General features: G+C 49.7%; 1 protein-coding gene and 1 non-coding gene across 6 annotated transcripts in view; both read right to left on the minus strand.

Annotated features, from left to right (window-relative positions):
- Positions 1-5,147: 5,147 nt before the first annotated feature.
- SLC7A8 (solute carrier family 7 member 8) overlaps positions 5,148-22,095 on the minus strand; it is a 47,434-nt gene continuing 30,486 nt past the window's right edge. For 3 of the 5 annotated variants that reach the window (XM_019806707.2, XM_019806705.2, XM_011233344.3), the window contains 8 exons: positions 18,294-18,419; positions 16,216-16,369; positions 15,497-15,620; positions 13,915-14,018; positions 10,516-10,612; positions 8,497-8,646; positions 6,518-6,695; positions 5,844-6,007 (listed from right to left, as the gene is read on the minus strand). In XM_019806707.2, the coding sequence (XP_019662266.1) occupies positions 5,844-6,007; positions 6,518-6,695; positions 8,497-8,646; positions 10,516-10,612; positions 13,915-14,018; positions 15,497-15,620; positions 16,216-16,369; positions 18,294-18,419 (1,097 nt within the window). Of the gene's footprint in view, positions 6,008-6,517; positions 6,696-8,496; positions 8,647-10,515; positions 10,613-13,914; positions 14,019-15,496; positions 15,621-16,215; positions 16,370-18,293; positions 18,420-22,095 lie in introns of those variants that run through there. The other 2 variants (XM_002926011.4, XM_011233345.3) reach the window with 2 other exon arrangements.
- Positions 17,431-17,592, minus strand: LOC117797323. Its single transcript, XR_004622256.1, has one exon. It is a non-coding gene; the product is annotated as a U1 spliceosomal RNA (small nuclear RNA).

The raw sequence follows: 22,095 nt of genomic DNA on the forward strand, positions 1-22,095 counted from the left end.
GTCCCACTAGTTACCCCTCTCGTTAGTGTCTTCCTTCCTCCCTCACTCCCCACCACCCCACCAACCCCAGGAGCTTTCTGTTCAGTTTGAGGGGCTTCGCATGGGGAGATCTGTGTGCATCACGGAGACAGATCTCAGGGACCAGACGGGAAGGTTTCCATCTCATCTGTCTTTCAAAGGACCTTGTGTCAAACAGGTACCAGAGCTGAACTACTCCAGTTTGGCAGGAGTGCCTCTGTTGGCCACCAGGCGGCAATATTGGCCCGGAATTCGGGACTAGAGGGGCTGCTGTGGTCAGGCATCCGGTGGACGGCAGGGGGCAGCCTTCCACAGCCCTGGCAAGGGCAGGACCCTGCTGGGCCTCCAGAAGGAGGAAGGGGAATCATGGCGGGTTGGGGGCTTGCAGTGCAGTTACTGGGAGAGTGGGAAGGCCGAGAGGACTGGGGCCAGGGCCCTGTCTCAATGAGGAGAAATTCTAGTCCTCTCTGACTTTGAAGTCGTGGTGATGGTTAAGGCCTGGCATTTTCTGGCGTTATGCCTTTTTTTGGTGATTGAAACATTCACTTTTCCATGCTGACCGTTTCCCTGTGAGTGAAGTAGGAAAGGAAGCAAGACCGAGGGCATTTTATCTCCCACTTCTGAAGGAGGGAAACAAGACTGAAAGGCCGAACAGCCCAAGGTCAGGCAAGGATGCAGCATTGATCTTGGGGGAAGGGGCAGTGGGCTAGTTCTTGAAACCCCCATGCAAGAAGGGATAGAGAGAGGGGGAGCTGTGTGACTCAGAGAGCCCTGTTTGCCCTCAGTCAGCCACCGGGGTGGGGGGAGGGGAAGACTGCGTCAGTAGTCAGTAGCGAGTGAACGGGGTGCTGGAGGAAGCAGGGTAGTGTGCAAATAGAGCCGGCAGGAAATGAGAAAGGCTGGGGCGTGGGGAGATAAGTGATCTCAGTCCCTTACCTCCCAGGCTGGTGGCTGACGTTGCTGGAGTACTGACATCACGTTTCCCAGTAACTGAGGGGTTTGGTGGGGGCGGGCGTCATTCTGGATGTCTGGGCAGGGGAAGAGGAGGGACTGGACAGGAGCAGGGGTGGGGAGGGCAGTGCCAGACAAGAGCTGGGGGATTCCTGGGTTCCCTGGAGTTGCTCAGGAGTGGAAAGGAGCCCTCCCTGGTCAGCACGCTCTTCTCCTCCTCGCTGCTACAATTGCTACCTGTCTGCATTAACCAAAACAACGCAGGCAGGCGTATTATCTCAGTGACTTTGGAACAGGCCTCAGTTCAAAGGTCACCTCCTTCACCGGTCCTTCCGACAGGGAGTCAGCCAAGCCTGGCCCCGCCGGGAAGTGCTAGAGAGACCGGGGCTTAAATCCTGCCTCTGTCACTTCCCAGTTTGGTGACTTCAGGCAAGTTATTTAATCTTACTTGTAAAATGGCGGTAGTACCTTCCACTCCGTTGGATTGTTTAATGACACTTTGAGTAAGAGCGTATAGAGATCTACTGGTCTCAGTAAATGTTGCCTTCCTCGCTTCCTTCCACCGCCTCCCGTTGCCTGTCTGGGTGTCCCAGGCAGACACACCATCTGCAGCTTCATCTGAGGCCTCAGTTTGACAGGCATTTTGGGGCACGTAAGTGCCAGGCCCTGCGCGGGCTCTGGGGATCTGGCAGATTCTGCGCCTGCCTACCACAGCTCGAGGCCCACCCGAGTGGTCAGTGAGCCGCGCCTATACGCCAGGAGCCCTCTTGCCTTCTTTCCCTCATAGACTATTTGCTCCTTGAGGGTAGGGTCAGATCCATTTTTTGGACCTCTTCAGCTGTGGTGACCATATTGCTTGAATTAAAATTAAGGAAAGGTGGCTTGTCAAGTACGAATATTTTTATGGAGACAACGGAACAAAGTATTTGGAATTTGTGCTGACTCGGAAAATTCAGGAAAAAGTTTGCTATTCTCACAGTACGTACCGAACTCCTTGGACACAGTGGATATAAGGTGTGTGTGTGACTGACTAACAAACGAATGCTTATGCAGCTATGATTTTGGTGACCCCCAAATTCCCTAAGGTCAGAGCATCTGAATTCCTACCATCAAAGTGACTGACAGGGTTAAGATAGGGGAAAGGCCCAGGTTAAACATAAATGCCTGTTGCTCTGGAGAAGACCCACATTTGGCCATTGACCAGGTTAAAAAGATCAGCACGTGTCACTTAAGGGGGGGACGGGGACTGGTCGTGGTGGTGGTGGTGGATAGGAACGAGTGTCTCCACAGAGCGAGAGGGGTTTGGGGAGGGCAGGACTTCCTGGAATGGGGCAACATGGAGAATACGCTGGCAGCCTATGGAAAGGAAAAGTTTATGTGTTGGGGAAGAGGGGGTTCAAAAGGGTGGATTTGAGACCTGGAGAACAGCCTCTTGCATAAGACTGGCCTCTGCCCGGTTTTGCCCTCCACTGGGGACAACCTTGGGCTGAGAGATTGAGGAACCTTTGAGATTAGGTTCAACCCTCTTTTTTTTTTTTTCTTTTCTTCAAAAGTGCTAAATAAGTTAAGTGACTTGCCCAAGGACACACAGCTGTTCAGTGGCTGCTGACCTGGAACTTAGAGCCAAGCATCTGTGCCCTGTGACTGCCGCGCCTCCAGCCTCAGTCTAGAAAAATGCCAGCCACAGTTGAGAAGTGTTGGGGCCCAGCCAGGACTGGGAGTGGAGGCATCTTGCCTGCCTGTGTCCTCACGTGTCCCAGATGGTGGAGGATGATGTCTTAACACCCCTCTCTCCCCTGCCCATGTCTGTCAGACATGCTGGCTCTGGAGTAATGGCGCCCCAGGACAGGCAGCTGGGAGGGCTGCCCACAAAGGAGGCATTCCAAGCAAGGACTGGATCTAATCCCATCAACTTCCTCCAGCAATTAACCCAAACCCCCCGGGGACAGGTCCCAACCGTACTGCTTCCTCTTTTGTCCTCACTCAAAAGCCTTCCTAGTCCTCTGACTAGACGCGGTTCTCTCACTCCGCTCAGTGCAGCTGAGGGGACCCCACCTCACCTCCTCGTCCCTCCTGTCAAGCCCCTTGGATCTGGCTGGCTGCTTTCCTAAGTCACCCTGGCATCTCTCCACAGGCTCAGCCCATCCCTTCCTTTCCCGTTTGGTGCCAGCTGTCCCAGTGCCAGAAGCCTTTGCTGACCAGACCTTGGAGAACCGCTCTGCCTTTGTTCCACCACTCAGCTTAGTGCTCACCGACCTTCCTGCCTGGGCGGTGCTGAGGTTCTTCCTAGCTAGTTTGCAGGCTCTCCATGCCGTGCACAGAGCAGGAACTTAATGAACACTTTGTGACTTCACTGAAGAAATGAGAAAGTTTTGGTTCAAAATGAGAGGTAGTTATCCCGCCGCCCCCCCCCCCCCCCCCCACCCGGCANAGATAGTTGTTTGAGTGTGCTGGCACCGGGTCCCTGGGACAGAGCAAAGGCCTTGGGGAATGCCATCCTGGAAGGAACCTGGCAACCAAAGACCTCCTGACGAAGATAGGAAATGCCTGGGGACTCTGTCTTAGAAGGTTATTGAAATATTACCACCACCAACTTCATTTCCATTTAAAATTTTATTACATCAAAAGAAAAAAAAAACCCTCCACAAAACAAACTCTAACCCTAAACCAACTCAAAGACAGAAAATTATTATCCAGGTATAACTAATGCCCTTCCCACCCCAAACAACCTTACATTAAAAAATCCAAAAGAAATAGAAATGCCAGCTTCAAAAACATTTATCCAAAAAGTAAGGCATTCACTTTACGAAACAATGAACAAACAAATAAACCCCAACAATTGAAGGAGGGATGGAGGTTGGAGGAATGAGAAGAGGGAACAGGAGGGTGGTCCCCTGACCCTCCAGGGGCCAGCCCCAGCCCACCTGGGGTCCACTCTGAAGGGACCGAAACTCAAACCAAACCTGACATCTCACCAATTGGTGGGGGNCTAACCCTAAACCAACTCAAAGACAGAAAATTATTATCCAGGTGTAACTAATGCCCTTCCCACCCCTTACATTAAAAAATCCAAAAGAAATAGAAATGCCAGCTTCAAAAACATTTATCCAAAAAGTAAGGCATTCACTTTACGAAACAATGAACAAACAAATAAACCCCAACAACTGAAGGAGGGATGGAGGTTGGAGGAATGAGAAGAGGGAACAGGAGGGTGGTCCCCTGACCCTCCAGGGGCCAGCCCCAGCCCACCTGGGGTCCACTCTGAAGGGACCGAAACTCAAACCAAACCTGACATCTCACCAATTGGTGGGGGTAAGGTAGGCCAGGCAGGAAGCTGGGAAAGCCAAGCAAGCCAGGAGGACTCCCCACGTATTCTAGTCTCAGCAGATGGTAGGGGGAGGTAGGAAAGGGGGCACTCCTGCTTTGGGATGAGAGGATCCCAGTCCTTAGCACAGCAAGTGTGGCAGGGGGGCTGCAAGGCCCAGGATAAAGACGGTGGCCTTCCTTTGGGGCGCAGGAAAAGGCAGCCTCTCCCCACAGGATGCCCAGAAGTCCACATGCCACAGAGACTGTGTCTCCAAAATGGGTTCCTTCTGCCACTGCCCTTTCATCCTGTCTCGGAGGCTGTCCAAAGACAGGGCAGTGGTGGGACCAGAAAGGGGGTGCCTGAGTTGGGGAAGGAGGAAGGAACTGGCCTTCAGAAGACACTCTCTCCCCAGTCTCCGAGGTTACGGGATGGGCACTTCTGGGGGGTGGGTGGGAAAGCACCCTCCATTCCAGGAAGGTTTTTCATACCAGGTCTGTCTGAGGGTTAGAAATCAGGGAGTATTTCTAGGTCCAGTTCTTGGATGGGAGGTGATTTCAGGCTGATTTGGCTTGGGTTTCGGGCCTGAAAGGCTTGGGGAGCCTACACACCGGTTGGTCCCAGAGCCAAGCCAGAGAAGAGGAAAAGGGCATGATGGGGGCGCCAGCAGTGCTGGCTCGTGGGGGTATGTTGGGGGCATAGCTACAGGGATCATGGAGTGACTGTGCGTTCTCTTTGGAGTGGGGAGGGAGGAGGAGCTAAGCAGCTTTGCCATTAGGAGAGAAATGTCCACTACATTGAAAACAAGACGACTTTCTGGCTTCAGGAAGCTTTGGCACCAAGTGGGGGTCAGGATGCAGGAGACCAGGGCAGGGCTGGGTTTCAGCAATTTGAGCCTTTCCCAATCTGTTCCACAGGCCTGGCTTGGGTTAGGGGGAGGGGGCAGTTCTCCTGCTCATTGGTCCTTAGCTCAGTAGGGAGGTGGTGTCCTGCCAGGAACCTTGCTCTGGACAGGGAGCCCAAGCTGGGGTGGGGGGAGGTACCCTGGGGAGGGGGAGAGGAGAGGGCAGAGGGAAGCATTTCTCTGATTTCTTGGGTCCCTAGTGAAGGGAGGGTGATACGGGTCTCTCCAGCTGACCTTTAAAGCTGACAGATTTGCTTGAGTCTGTCCCTCCCCAACTGACTCACTGTTGCTTCCGCTTCTCTGAGCAAGGCCTCCCTTGGGCTCAGGAATGGGGAGGGAAGGCAGCACTGAATTGGGCTCCTGAGGAGGCCAGTGATGGGGGGAGGGCCCTGAAGAAGACCCCAGCAGCTCCACTCTCCTCCCACTGCTTGGGGCAGCCCTGGTGAGGGTTTTGGACACAGGCCCTGGTGGCGGGAGGCTGGTTCTTTGGGTACAAATGTCAGTGTCTTTGTTTATAGTTCCTTACCACCCACACTCAGGTCCTGTCCCTGCTTGACAGAAGCAGAGGGGTGTGTGTGTGTGTGTGTGTTGGGGGGACCTGGGCAGGGAAGGAAAGCAAAAAGGGGGTGTAGGAGGAAGGAGCCAGCTGAGAGGGGACGGTGGTCCTCAGGGCTGGGGCTGCTCCGAGTCCTTGTCCTTGGAGGCAGTGGGCTGGTAGATGGGCTGCCGCTGCTCGTCTGTGTCCTCATTTACCTCCTCTTTCCCCGAGCCTGCTTCCATCTCGGGGTACACAACCACACACATCTTCTGGCTCACCAGGGTTAGCGACTCTACGGGAGGTCACACAGAACAGGTCAGCGCTGAGCGTCCCACCCACCTGGCCAAGCCGGCCATGACCCTGCTCCACTCCCCTGCCCCATGTGTTGCCTCAGCAGAGCCCCAGTGCCTTCAGGAGACTCCCATTCCAGGAGACATTCCAGGAGACAGCCACCTTGGTGCTTCCTTGGTCTCCGGGCAGCTCATCCGCTGGCTGCCCGTTCCCATCAAAGCCTTAGTCCCCCACCTTCCCTAAGCCTGGTGACCACCGGTTCCAGGCTCTCCCTTGGTCTCTACCCAGGGCAGCTCCTGCAGAATGCTGTCACGTTGCCTATTCTTCCAGGTCTAGGGTCTGTGTGCAAACCTTAGCTGTTCTCATCTCCTCAGAGGTCTCTGGGAAGGCACCCATCTTTCCTGCCTCATCTTCTTCTCCAGAGCTCTGTGCACCAGCCTAGGCCTCCTGGCCAGGAGACCTAACCCAGACGAGGAGATCCTCTAACCGCCCGGCATTTTTAACAACTCACCGATGAAGTTATTGACACACTTGGGCTTGTGTTGCCAGTAAACACCCAGGAAATAGACGGGCACTCCTGTCAGCATGATGGCCAGGCCAGTGCCACACACCACGGGCTCTGACCACAGGCTAAAGATCAGCAGGAAGGCCCAGAACAGCAAGTAGATGATGGGGAAGAGCAGGTTGATCTGTGGAGCAGAAGTGCTGTTAGCTGTGTGGACTGTGTGGCCCCCAGGATCAGGGCATCCTCCCTCTTCTCAACCCACAGAGAGGCACCTTCGAGGGCAAAGGCTGGGCTTCACTCGGTTCTGTGGCTCCCACACCCCAAGCCCTGATAGATCAAGTGCTATGTCAACAAATGTTGGTGAACTCGGGTAGTAGCATGGGAAGAGGAGGGGCGGACTAGGGAGGGAATGATCCTCATTGGCCATCTCTTTTCTCCTGGACAGAGGCAAACAAGGCCTTGTCATCCATGCTTCGGCCAGGGAAGTCCATGGGGAATGATAAGCTTGCTGGTATACTGGTATATATTTGCTGAGTTCCTAGAGTGGAGGAGAGGTGGAGAAAATGAGCGAGGGGCAAGAGCGAGGTGGCCTGGGTCTGTCAGACTCCTTGCCCCTTTCCTGGTTCTAGGTAGGGCCCTCATCTGGGCACCACGTGGCAAATGTCCATTCTTCCTGCCAGGATCAGTCTTAATGTGTTTCTCTCAAGCAATCTGAGAAGATAAGTCTGCCAAGATCTGAGAAGTCAGGAAACCTACCATACCATAAGGCAGTCTGGGGCCTTGATTTTATTCAGAAAGAAGCATCGGCTCTATGGGCTTGTTGGCCATCTTATTGGCCACAGATGGGAGTTCCCAGTAGAGATTTCTTCAAGACTCCAGATTCAGGGGCGCCTGGGTGGCTCAGTCGTTAAGCGTCTGCCTTCAGGTCAGGTCATGATCCCAGGATCCTGGGATCAAGTCCCACATCAGGCTCCCTGCTCAGCAGGAAGCCTGCTTTTCCCTCTCACACTCCCCCTGCTTGTGTTCCCTCTCTCGCTCTGTCAAATGGGTAAAATTAAAAAAAAAAAAAAGACCCTAGATTCAGCTGCCTTTCTCTTCCTTGTCATCTCTTCTCAGAGGGTATGCAACGGTTGGGGGAGGGATGGGTTATTCTACCCTGTCATCCCTCTAGCAAGCTTTTTAAGAGAGGTAGGGAAGTGGTGGTGGAAAGCAGATTTGGAGAGCTGGAATTCCTCAGCTGGAAGAATCTTCTGGAAGGATCTTGTCTCCTTTGTTTCCAGAATAGTATTGTTTAAATAGCTCAGGGCTGTACTCTATTCTGATTTGCAGGAGAACCCACAGCCTCTTGCATATTGTGTTCTGAGCAATCCCATTCATTGCCACCACACGTTATCTCTTGCAGCAATCAGTAGGTTCCCCAGGTACCCTACTACACCTAGGCACCCTACTACGTATAGGGCCATAGTAGTTTAAAAAGGGAGGCTCGTGGAGGGCTGTAGTGGACTGGGAAGCTTGAAGGAAGAGGAGGAACTTGGGGCCTATGTGGGGAATGGTTGTAATTTGGATAGGCAGATGGGAGAAGGAAACTCATTCTGGGATAGAGGCATAGCTCAAGTGAATGCAGCTACCTGGAAGGATGAGGAGGAGACTGGCCAGACCAGTGGGTTCAGGGAAATGTTGTGAGGTAAGGGAGACTTGAAAAAAATCAACCGGAGTTTATAAGACTCGTAGGAAACAAAGGAATGACCTGATTAAAGTATCATTTAATCTAACTTACTCTTCCAGCTGCAATTTGTTCTGGTCCTATATCCAGTGGAAAATGGAAATGGCTGCCCCATTCATACATGGTCCTTGCTTTCCAAAGGGTCTGTCTGCTACCATCATGGAGATGGCAGATCACATCTGTGGTCAGCAGCTGAGAACAAGGTGAGCTGCAGCTAGAACCAGTAGAGGAGGGGGAAGGGATCAAGGGGAGGTTCTCGCACCTTGATAGGGCGGGGGATGTCAGGCTTCTTCCAGCGAAGAACTATCTGTCCAGCAATTGTGACTCCATAGAAGAGGTAGTTGATGAAACCCACGTAGTTGATGAGCGTGTACATGTCGCTGGTGACCAGCATCAGCAGGGTTGAGAAGCACTGTGGGAAGTGGGAGCAGCTCATCAGTGGTCAGTAAGGATTTAGACACTGGAGGCGCTGTACAGGTCAGGGGACTGTTCCCCTGCCCCCAGCCGGACAGCGCCATCTTATGATGAATGTCTTAAAATGGAGACTTTACAGCCGCCCCTAGTCACCCTGGCCATTGCTAACAGCTTCATTGCCAGGACGTTCTTTCTTACTGCAGGGGTGATAATCAAAATATTTCACCACTGGTATGGCATGGGCCCTAACCGATCAGAATAGGTACTGGCTGTAAACGACTGGCTTGGCCGCACCAGCAGCACCACTCTACGTCTGCCCTGGTCTCATTTACACTTCCTCCCTGGTTGTAGGTCAAGCTAATTTAAGTGGGTATTTTGTTGTTGTTGTTGTTGTTGTTGTTTTTAATCTCTTAGGGAAGACTGTTAACTGCAGATTAAAGTTTTATTCTTGCCCTCACCCTCTTCTCCTGGCTGAGTCACCCACCCCTTTTTACTATCATAAACAGCTATAGAGCATTTTCTAGGTGGCAGGTGCTGTTCTTAATGTTCGACAAACACTAACTCATTTAACTCTCATAAATCCCCGTGAGGTTTTCTTCACAGAATCCACTTTACAGCTTCAAAATCAGCTCTGTGGCTCTCCTGGAACCATGTTCTGCCCCTCTGCTAATTTGTTAAGGCCAACGGAAGGTTCAGTTCTTGGAGCTCCAGGGTGGCTCAGCTGGTTGAGTGTTTGCCCTCAGCTCAGGTCCTGATCCCAGGGTCCCGGGATCGAGCCCCACATCAGGCTCCACATGAGGCTCTCTGCTCAGCGGGGACCCTGCTGCTTCCTCTCCCTCTGCCACTTCCCCTGCTTGGGCTCTCTCTCTGACTCTCAAATAAATAAATAAAATCTTAAATAATAAAACAAAGAAGGTTCAGTTCTTGTGTAAGATCTGATGGTGAAAGTAATCTAGAAGATTTTAATGGATGAATAAGCCAGATTTTGACTGTATTTGCCTTGCAGTCACCGTACTGCACCAATGGCTCAAACTGTAAATAAGTCTGTCTCACGGGAAGTACTAGGTGGTCTCCAGGCACCTTCCACAGCTAGGCCTTCATCCTGTATCTGAACATGCTGGGACTCCCCCTCATGTTGTACAATGAAGGCACTTGACTCCTGAGAGCTCTATTATCCTGATCTAACTGCTTTTCTGATGGACCAAAGTAATTTTCAATATTTTATTCGGGATCCAGAAAGAAAAAAAAAATAAAAGACTCAGTGGGGACAAGTCTTTGCTCTTTCTTTTTATCCCTCTAAAGGATTCTACTCTGGGCCATTCTACCCTCATTTCTTCCCTATCCCGTTTCCTTTTCTCCATTTTTCAGTTGCCAGTCTTCCTCTCTTTATGATTTGTCTTATTTAGTCTACCTGTAGCACTATTTGTTTCAGTGACGTTTCCTGAGAGAAAGGCAGAGCCTCCTGGGGCAAGAAGACTGATGGGGAGTGGTGGGGGTGTGTGAGATTGGCCAGGAGTGGGTGGGGGCCCAAGGCTGCAACCCTGCGGGCGACAGGTGCAGGGGAGAGCCAAGAAAGGAGATTTCCTTATGAGACTGTAGAGTCATGAGACAGTTGCTTCAGTCTGACCCACAAGGATGGGAAGGACCCAAAAGGAAGGTGTTTCAGGACTCAGGGTCTTTCTTTGTCATTTCTCTTGATGTTCACAAAGCCCATGTATACCATTCGCCACATTACCTAAGACCCAGTGAAACCTAGGAGCAGCCCAGGAGGGTGACAGGGGTGTGTGTGGGAAATGTGAACTCCCAGCTCAGAGCAAGTGCAAAGAGGGAGGCTGTGTGTAGGGCTGGCAGAAGGAGGGGCCCTTACTGTGAAGAGCAAGGCTGGGATTGGGGTGCAGCGCTTCACGTGGATCATGGCCAACACGCTGGGAAGGTGGCCCTCCCTGGCTCCAGCAAAGAACAGCCTGGTGGAGAGAAAAGCAGGTCAGCCTGGAATGGTGCAGAGAGCATCCAAGGATGTTCCCTGCCCAGCCCGGTCTTCCTCATCCAGGCCCGTCTTCTGCTCACACAGGAGCACTGCCCCCACCCCACCCAAGTACCCACCTTCCCATGCACACTCCAGCCCACCTGTCACAGGACCCATGTTCACAAGTGCAGGTGCAGGCAGGCCAGAGGCAGCCGGTGGATAACGGATGGATTCTGGGTGCCTGGAGACCCTAAGTATGGTCTGGGTGGCTTGGGGTTACTGATGACTGTGCCTCCACTTTGTGGGTCTCACAATGCCTTAATCCCTTTAAAAATGGGCCTCCCCCATCCTCAAGGGATACAGAGTCTCTGATACATGGGGACTGATCTGTCTGTCCATGGAAAGCCTTACACACATTGATACCCTAGTCAGGAGGTAGTTGCCACTGTGGGGACGGAGAATGGGTGGTGGACCAGATAGGGACATGGGGTAACTTGGGGGGGTATGTGGGAATGTTCTATATCTTGTTTTGGGTGGTGCTTACATCACTGTCTACAACTCTCAAAACTCATTAATCTGAACAATCTGTGGATTTTATTGTATAGTACGCACTGTATTGTATCATACCTAAAAATTTATATTCTTAAGCTACTTTCTCTATTCCCAAAGAAGCCATCCTAAGGAAATGAATATTGAGTTAGTGAAAGGTATGTACAAAAGATATTCTGATGATAAAAAACCCTAGAAACATCCTAAATGCCCAAAAGTCAGAGATTGATTAGATAAATTATAATGTATCTATAAGATGGGATATTTTACAGTCCTAATGTTTTGAAAAAAATTCTTTACATGAGAACATGTTCACAATACATGTCAAATGGTAAGAGCCAGATAGAAAACTGCATGATTCCATACAGTATGATTCTAATTAATTTAGAAATTATGGTCATGTAAAAACATACTAACTGGTTATCTCTGGGTGATGGGATTATGAGTAATTTAAATTTTCTTCCTTAGACTTTATTAAAAAATTTCATTTCTAAAATAGACAAGAAAGTTTTAATTGGAATAAAAATGATTTTTTTACTCTTTTTAAAAATTAAACCTTCTTTTGGAGATAATTGTAGACTCACATGCAGCTGGAAGAAATAATACAGAGAGATCCTAAGTATCTACTCTATTTCTACTGGTAACGTACTGCCTAACTATAGTATAATGTCATGACCAGGATACTGATGTTTAAAAGTTATTTTTAAACAGAGAAATTTTAACATTAAAGGGAACCCTTCTTCCCTTTTCCCAGAGAAAAGAATATTAAAAGCTGTTGGAAATCATTTACATATTAGTATGAATTAGACATCCTTTTCTCTTCTCTAGAATTTTATAGGGAGAAAGCAGCACCTGAGGGGTAGGAGAAAGGGGTGATGTAATGGGGACAGGAAGGCACAGAATCAGCATGCTGGCTGTTCTGAAAAAAAACCTGTCACTTACTTTGTAATTTGTGTGTAAGGGGGAGTGGAACCAACAGCAGCAGTTTGGCAGAAGTGTGGGAGTCCATTATGGCCCCAAGTACCCATGTGCATCACCATCAGCTGCCATCATCAACTACCTAGGCCACTGTCACTAGTTTCATGCAGCCACACAGCATCGTCCCTCTATGGTGTAGCCTCATGCACCCAGCTGAGCCCCGGGTGCTCTGCGGGCCTCATCATGCACATAGCCGGGGCCCCGCATTCACGTCCCTCCTCCACATGCAGCCAGGACCAAGTGTAATTGTCCAGGTCCAACAGCATTTGCAAGTGTCAAGTTCACAAGAGACAATCCTTGCCCGGCTAGCTGACAACGGAAGAGACAATGACATTAAGCATGACACACGCCCACGCACACTCCTATTTCTCAGGAAGGGTCAACCTCTCCATACACCAAACGCAAAAGAGTAAGAGAGAGAAGGAGGGAAGGAGGAAGAAGGAAAGAAGGAACTGGAAAGATGAGCAGAGGAGGCCTGGTGGGTGTGCTGTGCCTCTGAATCAGAGGCCCCGCACGCCAGGGCCGCCGTGTCCTGCATGCACACACAGCTATACCACATGCATGCAGACCGCTGCTTGGCCTGCCCGAGGGACAAACCCCACTCTAAAGCGACTGTAGCCAGTCACTTTCTTCCAATAGATCCCAGAGAGCCTCATGAGTCACTGCTCTTCCACCGCTCGCCCTTGGCTGGGGACTCCAGGTGGCCACTGCTCCTGTGTAACACGCACACGAGGTTGCTGTGGGTGAGTCTCATAGGGTCCTGGGGCACAGAGGACACCCACACTCCCTCTTTCTTGCCCTGGGTCCTGAAAACATGGCACTGCCTTGACATTTCATGAGAACTCCTCCCTGATGTGATGCGTGGCTTTGGAAGCAGCTGAACTCAGGGACTCCCTGCTTTTGCTGTATCTTTTAAGTAGGACGGTGCCCTGGGGGCAGGGGAACTTTCTAACACATGTGGGAAGATCCCTTGAACAACACCGATGGAAACAGTCCAGTGTCTGCTGGCCTCAACAGCCCATTCTGGACATAGCGAGAGGAGACCCTGAGGAGGGGCTGGATTCCTGGGAGTGTAGAGGCAGGAGCTAGGGATTCCTGGACCCACTTGAGCTTCTGGCTCCCCTGAGAGCTTGGGAGTTGGGGGCCTGGCTTTGGACAAATGCTCTCCTTCAGCTCTTCCCCACTTCTCTCACTTCATACCCTCTGCCCGAGTCTCCTGAGCGGCCACGAAAAGGCCGCCCATAGCCACTTGTCTGCTGAGCAGCGAGAAGGATCCATCCCACCTGCAGTCTGGTTCCAGAACTTCCATAAGAGGCCAGCCCAGAGGCCCCAGGCCTGTATCCCTCCTGGTCCCTTGTAGAGTGGGGTTCCTTTCAAGCCAGCATAGCCTGTTTTCAGGCAAGTAGCAAAGGGGCTCTGGGGCTGCCGCTGAGACACTGTCCTGCTGCCAATCACGGTGCCCAGACCTAGGACTGCGTCAGGCTGCCTGGGACCTCCGCCCTCTGCTCCTACTAAAATGAGGTGGGACAGGGCTCCTCGCCACTACATGTGAAGCCACACACATCGCAGGTGACCACGTGAGCAGCACACACCCCTCTGCGTCCAAGCTGACACACAAACGTCCCTTCGTGAGCAATCACCCCCTACGAGGTCACCACCCAGGTGCCCACACAGACCCCTGCTGACAGAGACAAGCCGCCCCCCCCCATATATACAGAGCAATATGCGCAGCAGAATGGCCCCTGGCCCAGGAAGGACTGGGACAACACTCACCGGGAAGAGGTAAAGAGAGACCCATTGACTCCTCCAAACGTGGACAGGGCAACGGAAATGGGCATGATCCAGGCCATGACCCCTAGGAGCTTCTCTCCAAAAGTCTGGGAGAGAAAACAAGGGGATGAGCAGAAGAGGCGAGGTTACAACCCTCCACTTGTACGTCACTGCTGGGAATGCTCCCTTCCATCGTTACCCTTGCTGAGTCTCTCCTGTTAGGGTCCTTGCAGGGAGGGTTGCATTCCCCGGCCCCTCCCGCACTGCACCACCACTTCCCTTCCCACGGTGATCACCACACAATGGGGTTTTAGTAAGCCTTTTGGGCTATTAACTGAAGGAGACAGTGCATGGTGGTAATAATAATAACAACAACAACAATGATGATGATGTGCTAACATTTGTTCTCCTTGTTTTATGGATGAGGAAACTAAGGCACAAAGCAATTAGGTAGCTTGCCTAAGATCACAAACCCAGAAAGTGGAGGGCCAGGACCAGAAGCCAGCTGTGGGAGTCCAGGCCTCACTTACATTATACACTAATGAGTCAGGCAGGTTGGGGTTCAAATCTTAGCCCAACAGTTTGCAGCTATGAAACCTTGAGCAAGGTCCTTAATTTTTGAGCCTCAGTTTTCCCATCTGTAAAATAGAAACGGTTCCTAATTCATAGGGTGAGAATTTCTAAGTTCATAGAAATAATGATAAGGGAAAAATGATAAGAACAGGCTACTATGTAGGCTGAGAAAGAAAAGGCGGTGAAGCTATAGTCTTCCTATACTGAAGGAATGTAAAAGGTCAAGGGACTAGCCTTTTCTATATTCTCTGAGCCTAGTACACACTCGATTTCTAGCATATTATGGAAGAGGAGTCACTTAGAATAAATGTCCTGTTGCGTTAGGCCAGTGGTCATGGAAAAAGGCTGCCCCAGAACACTGGAGGGCCTCTTTCCTTACAGTCTTCTGAGAGGAGACACGTGATGACAGTTTGGCAGGGTGGTGTTGGGGCTCGGGAGAAGCCAGGTCAGGGGACTGCATGGCTCCCAGGTCTTTCCTGCGTACCAAAGATCCCAGTGCCTTGGATCTGCATGATGTCTTTCCCCAAAGAGCACCGACCATTCCTACTTCCTAACTGTTTACTGGCACACACTTTTCCCTGATGAGGGAAGGAGTCAGGCTGCATGATTTCCAGAGGAAGAAACGAAGGCAGAGAGGAATGGCGTTGTCTTGTGCAAGACTATATCTTTCTGAGGAGGAAACTGCCTCCTTTATACAATCTTCACATTTAGAGTTTAAAGTACCCCAGATCAGGAGCTGGCAAACTTTTTCTGTAAAGGGTCATATAGTAAGTTATGTAGCTTTGTGGCCATACAGTCTGTGGCAACAAGTTGGTTCTGCCGTGGTCACTGTTCTAGGTACAACATGGCCATCAGTTTGCTCCTGGGCGCTTGAAGATATGGTTTCTGCCCTGAGAACTTGGGATGACTTCCAATTCTACAAATTCATGGATCAGGGAAAAGTGAGTGGGGTCAATCAGGCAAGTCTATGTCAACATTCCTGGTTTCAGGGACTGCGAGTTTGATTTCTTACCACAGCGACTGCGTTTGATGCCAGCAGCTCCTGGGGGGACATTGCAGTGACATAAGCGACATTGGCAAAGACATACACAAATGTGACCAGTGGGATGGAGATGAAGATGGCTCTGGGAAGGTTCCTGTAGAAGGAGAGGAGGTGAGAGGGGAAACGCCTGGCACCCGCCTCGTCACGGGGTTTGGGAAGTGCCTTGTCTTTCTGCTCCAAACTGACCTGGCAGCCTTTTGTGACACTCCCTCTCCCTGGGCGGTGGATTCTGTCTCAAAATGGGCAGGGCAATTTAGAGGAAATGAAACAGTGTAGGCTGGGAAGATGCTCCATACCTGTTGACCTCTTTCCTAACTGGAATCCCCATGATGCACCCCTCTCCCCAGCCTCAAGACACAAAGACCCTCCTGTCCTAAGGCAGGTGAGTCAGATGCCTAGAGGCCTGCCGGCACATTTCATCCTCTGAGACACTGGTGCTACCTCAGCGCTGTTTCAGCGCTTAATCTGCTCTGGGACAGTCAGGGGATCATTTTTCTCCTCCTGGCAGAGGGGATGGCAAATGGTTTAAGTTCCTGAGAAATAACTGTTTCTTCAGGATAGACTAGGTCATGGTCAGAACAGGGGCTGGAGGTGGAGAAGTGGCCAGTGCACACTTGGCCCTCTCTTCCCAGTAGCAGGTGCCGTGGCCTTTCAAGGGATTTGGGAAGAGCTGGGCTATTTCAACTCACTTGTAGGGATCAACAAGTTCCTCAGTCACGTAATTAAGAAAGTTCCAGCCTCCGTAGGCAAAGGAGCCCTGAAGGAAAGCCAGCGCGATGAGGCCGATGTCGGGTTCTTGGAAATTCTCAAATGCGTTCTTTGGTTCCAGCCAGAAATACTCTCCTGTGGACGCAAGGGGCAGGAGGCTGCTCAGAGAAAGGAGCCAGAGGCCTGGCGGCTCCAGCCTGCAGAGTCCTGTCTCAGCCCCTCCTGCAGTGATGATCCAGCTCTCGTCTTGTTTCAGTGAAACCCACACATTGGAGAAGTGGGACCAAAAAGAGCAGGGACTTAGAGATTAGGACTTCCCCGGAACCTGGGAACCAGGAGTCCAAATGCAGGCTCAGGTTCAAAGCACAGTTCTCAATGTTATTTTAAAAGGCAAATGTGGGGCGCCTGGGTGGCACAGCGGTTAAGCGTCTGCCTTCGGCTCAGGGCGTGATCCCGGCGTTATGGGATCGAGCCCCACATCAGGCTCCTCTGCTGTGAGCCTGCTTCTTCCTCTCCCACTCCCCCTGCTTGTGTTCCCTCTCTTGCTGGCTGTCTCTATCTCTATCAAATAAATAAATAAATAAATAAATAAATAAATAAATAAAATCTTAAAAAAAAAATAAAGTAAAAGGCAAATGTACTCAGAAGGAAAGGCCAGGGTAGGGTAGAGTAAATCAGGGGTGGTGGGCAGGGGTGGGGGTGGGGGGAGCTGGGATTTGGAGATGCAGGATTAGGGCCATTGGCAGTCTGTTGACCACCTTCCTGTATATCTAAGCTTATACATTTTCACAAAGAAAGCACGGAGAACAACAAACACTCAAACATAAGCTCCTATAACACCACAGTAGTTCAGGCTTGCTCTGCTTTCTGTGTCAATAACCTCCCGTCTCTTTCTAAGTTATCTGGTCTCTCTCCCTATGATATAGATTCCCTGAGGACAGGGTCCTTCGGCACAGAGCTTTTCCACTGCCTTCCCAACCCTTAGCACCGTGTCCTGCACACAAGTGGACCCTCAAGAAAGGTTGCCGGTGATGTTGTAATGGAACACAGCGCAACTACCCATATTTTACTTATTCATCAGTAATCTAGCATTTGGACATGATACAAGGAGATTAGATTGATCAGGAGAAAGCACTGGGGCCATAATAGGAGGGACTTATCTGAAAAGATAGCACAGTGGTTTCTTTCTTTTTTTTAGGGGAAATCATAAACACAGTCCCCACTACCACAAATTATGTAGTCCCATTTCTTATGTTTGGGGAAATCACAGGGGTCAGCACATCCATAGTGCAATGGATAAGCCTCGCCCTCGGAACACCACCTTCATGATCATGGTATCTCCCCTACCAGGTAGGTATACACAGTGATTTCTTTAAGTCTACACAACATAACCTGCTTAACACAACTGGTCAAAATAACAGCAGAACCTTAATTATGTTTCCTGGAATAAATATCCAGGCACCCCACATGGCCTTCAAGGTTTGTAGGCAGGTGGGAGGTCTCTCTGTTTGTCATCTGACTTTCTCCAGGAGGCAGTGACACTGGGCAGAGCCTAGTGGTGCCATGGTTCCCATGGAAACCAAATAGAAGACTCGACTTGGAAGGGACCAAATCCAGTGGGGAATGTTGGCAGGGGCCCCAGGAATGTTGAGCTCTCTCTTGTAGAGATTATGAGTAATTCTGAAATGTGTAAAAATCTCCTCTGTTCCCCATTTTAAGATAGGGACAACATACAATATAAGATGTAGGGAGCTTCCCTGGGGACGGGGCAAGAGGGTGACAGGAGTCCAGAGATCTGGGGGCTTCACCTAGCTGTGCCAGAGCCAGGAGGTCAGCATGGGAGCCCTGAACTCTGCAAACCAGGTGGTGCACGCTCAACTGCCAACCACCCCAGGAAAATGGTTTCTCTTCCCCTTTGTCAAGCAAGTGAAGAAGAAAAGTCATTCAAGGTCAGAATTGGGAAATCTCAGGGTGCACATGTCCAAAGACAGTGTGAGGGGGTGTGCACATGACAGGGGCAGAAAGTTGGGTGGGGCCCGGTTGTTCGGGTGATACTCACCTTTGCAGATCTGGACAATTCCCATGATGATGATTAGGGCCAGGGCCAGGAGCTTCCCAGCTGTGAAAATGTCTTGAACCCGGGTGGCCCACCGCACGCTGGCACAGTTGATCCATGTGAGCAGCACTGAAATGACAGACCCCCAAACATACCCTCAGGGCTCTAATGAGGCTGTAGGAGACCCTCTGCACAGAAGCAGAAACGCTCCTTGCTCCTGACAATGGGACTGTAATAGGCGAGCCAAATTTCTCTCAAGCCCAGCCCCAGTTTCCAGAAACTTTGGCTAGGTTAATGGGTTACAAATGGAGATTACATGCACAAATTAGAGCTTGGTCAGAGCATGTCCGGCCCAGGGCTGGAAGCCAGAAGTAGGCATGGAAGTGTAGGCACTGGCTTTGAGGAAAATCAGCAACTGACCAGGGTGCAAGTGTGGGCTTTGTTTCCAGGCCATTGTATGTTCAGGGGGATCCCTAAGCACCTGGTGGATCCTGAATGTCATCTTTCTCAGCCTGATCTTGGGGCAACAGTGGGTTAGGGGGAATCTTTTTTTTTTTTTTTTTTAACCTGTGGTGTAATTTACATAGAGTAAAATTCGTTTTTCTAAGTGTACAGTTTGATGAGATCTGATAAACGTATTCAGTTATTTAATCACTTCCATACTCTTTTCTATGGAACATTTCCAACACTCCAAAAAGTTCTCTTTCCTGCACATTGAGCTCCTTTGAAGTCAGTCCCCTTCCCCTACCTCTGGCAACCACAAATTTGGTTTCTGTCCCTATAGTTTTGCCTTTTCCAAAATGTCACATGAACAGAATTATACAATATGTAGCCTTTTGTGTCTGGCTTCTTTCACTTTACATGATGCTTTTGAGATCCATTCATGTTGCTGTGTACATCAATAGCCTGGTCTTTTCGGAGGGGAGGGGGGTGGGGGAATGGGATAGGCTGGTGATGGGTAGTAAGGAGGGCACGTATTGCATGGTGCACGGGGTGTTGTATGCAACTGATGAATCATCGAACTTTGCATCAGAAACCAGGGATGTACTGTATGGTGGCTAACATAATATAATAAAAAAAGATTAAAAAAATAGTCTGGTTTTTTTATTGTCACGTAGTGCTCCATTTTATGTGTTGGTTTTCTACTCACTGGCTGATAGACATCTGGGTTGCTCCCAGTTTGGGGCTATTATGAATAAAGCTCCTATCAACACTTGCATAGAAGTCTTTAAGTGGACTGTAGATATCTTTGAGAAAGGTTTTCCTTTCTCTTGAGTAAATACCCAGGAGTGAGATTCTGAGTCATAAGGTAAATGTATAACTTTATTCTTTTTTTTTTTTTTTTTTTTAAGATTTTGTTATCTTTAAAAGTAATCTCTAGGGACACCTGGTGGCTCAGTTGGTTAAGCATCTGCCTTCAGCTCAGGGTCCTGGTATCAAGTCCCACATTGGGCTCCTTGCTTGGCAGGGAGCCTGCTTCTCCCTCTGCCTGCAGCTCCCCCTGCTTGTTCTCTCTCTCTCGGACAAATAAATAAAATCTTAAAAAAAAAAAAGTAATCTCTATATACAACGTGAGGCTTGAACTCATAGCTCCGAGATCAAAAGTCACATGCTCTACTGACTGAGCCAGCTAGGTGTCCCTAAATGTATATTCAGCTTTGTAAGAAACANAAGTAATCTCTATACACAACGTGAGGCTTGAACTCATAGCTCCGAGATCAAAAGTCACATGCTCTACTGACTGAGCCAGCTAGGTGTCCCTAAATGTATATTCAGCTTTGTAAGAAACAGCCAAACTGTTTTCCAAAGTGGTTATATTGGTTAAGTTTCTGCCTTCGGCTCAGGTCATGATCCTGGGGTCCTGGGATTGAGCCTGGGATCAGGCTCCCTACTCAGTTGGAAGCCTGCTTCTCCCTTTCCCTCTGCCCCTCCCCCCAGCTTATGCTCTCTCCTTCTCGCTCTCAAAAAAATAATCTTAAAAACAACAACAACAGCAACAACAACAACAAAAACCCCCACAAAGTGGCTATATCGTTTGCATTTACACCAGCAATGTAGGTGAGTTCCTGTTGCTCTGAATCCTTTCAGCATTTGGTATTATCCACTCCAAAAGCTTGGCTATGCTAATAGGTGTGTAGTGGCATCTCACTGTGGTTTCAGTTTGCATTTCCCTCATGACTGATGACGCTGAGCATGTTTTCATGTGCTTATTTGCCACCACCCCTCTATCTTCTTTGGTGGCACAGGGCCTTTTAACTCTGCCTCCTATTCTGGGAGTCGTAGGGCTCGCACAGAGATCCCAACAACATGGAACTACATGGAACTTCTAAGGGCCAGAGGAGAGTTCAGAGGCTGAATCCCTAGGAGGGAGGGACTCCATTTTTACAGCCACACTCCCCAACCGACCTAGGGAGCCTGTGCCGCAGGAATGGGACTCTCATCTTCCTGGTGCTTAGGAAGTCCTTGAGAACAAAGGGAAGAAGTTAAAGTCCTCGTTTCCCCTTCCTATGCAACAGTGACCAGGACGCCCCCACCCAGTCCTCCAAAGGTACAAGTCGCACGTAGAAACACCAGACTTTCTTCTCAAGCTCTGGCCAGGCTCTGACTTCACTTGAACAATTGATCAAATTATATTGATACTTGATCTCTAAACTGTGTTTTTACTTTACAAGTATTTTCTGACCTTACTTGAATCTGAGACCATTTGACACGGTAAAGACCTGACATTATTATCTATCTGTAACCTTTCTGCCCACACAATCTCTACCTGGCAAACTCCTTCTCATCTTTCAAGATTCAGCTCAAATGTCACCTGTTCTGTGAGTGTTTATTATTTTACTTATTCCTGACAATGTGGCTGCATTGCAGGTAAGATACACCAGCTGCATTTTATAGACAAGGAACAAAGTTTGTCCCTCCTCTCTTTTCTCAGACCACTTTGTTTATATTTAATTTTGGCATCTACTTCTTTGTATTATAATGATCTGTTTCTTTTTCTCTGTCTCCATGTAGACTACGAGGGCAGGGACTATGACTTTTCATGCTTTTAATCCCAGGGCATCACTAATGCCTGCAAATAGCAGGTGCTCCACAAATATTTAATACTTGGATACAGAAAATGCCCCAATACGTTAGCCCTGCAATCTCATCTCAGTCTACACATTGTAGAAAACGTAGCACAGTCTCCCCTGCTCCCCAGGAATCTCATCAAAAGGGGTCACGATCCACAGTTGGTTGCACAGAGCCAAAAGAGTGTCAGGAAACTTGACTTCAAGAGTAGAAACTCTTGACTCCTCATGAAGAAGCTGTTAATCCAAAATGGTGTCATATAAGGAGAACCAAAACATGTTGTCAGAGGAAGGATTTTAAGTGCCTGAACAGGGAGAACATCTTGTAAATACCTGAATGTTCCAGATGGACTGAGACATTCTGATAAACACACATTTGGTTTATCTTACTCAATTCAAAAAGGATTTCAGGATCACGTGCCTGGTGACCATCCAACCCGGATCACTCTAAGCAACAGGTCCTGTGATCTGTTTCTCCTCAGGGCCCTGAGGATTGCTAGGTACAGGGCTGGGCCCTCAGGTCCCAGAAGTTCAGGCAGACACAAGCAATGACTTAAGGATAAAGGAGACTGATTTATGAAAAGAAGATTAGGACACAAAACCCATGAGGCTCAGGGATAGGTAAGGATTACAGAATAAGGAACCAGCTTGTGATCCCAGAGAAGAAAATTATCCTCTATCAAGGGGAGGAGAGGGCACAGTGGGGAGGTGACAGGAAAGTACTTGGAGGGAAATAA

The sequence above is a fragment of the Ailuropoda melanoleuca genome, chromosome 20 (assembly GCF_002007445.2).
Source record: "Ailuropoda melanoleuca isolate Jingjing chromosome 20, ASM200744v2, whole genome shotgun sequence".
Lineage (NCBI taxonomy): Eukaryota > Metazoa > Chordata > Mammalia > Carnivora > Ursidae > Ailuropoda > Ailuropoda melanoleuca.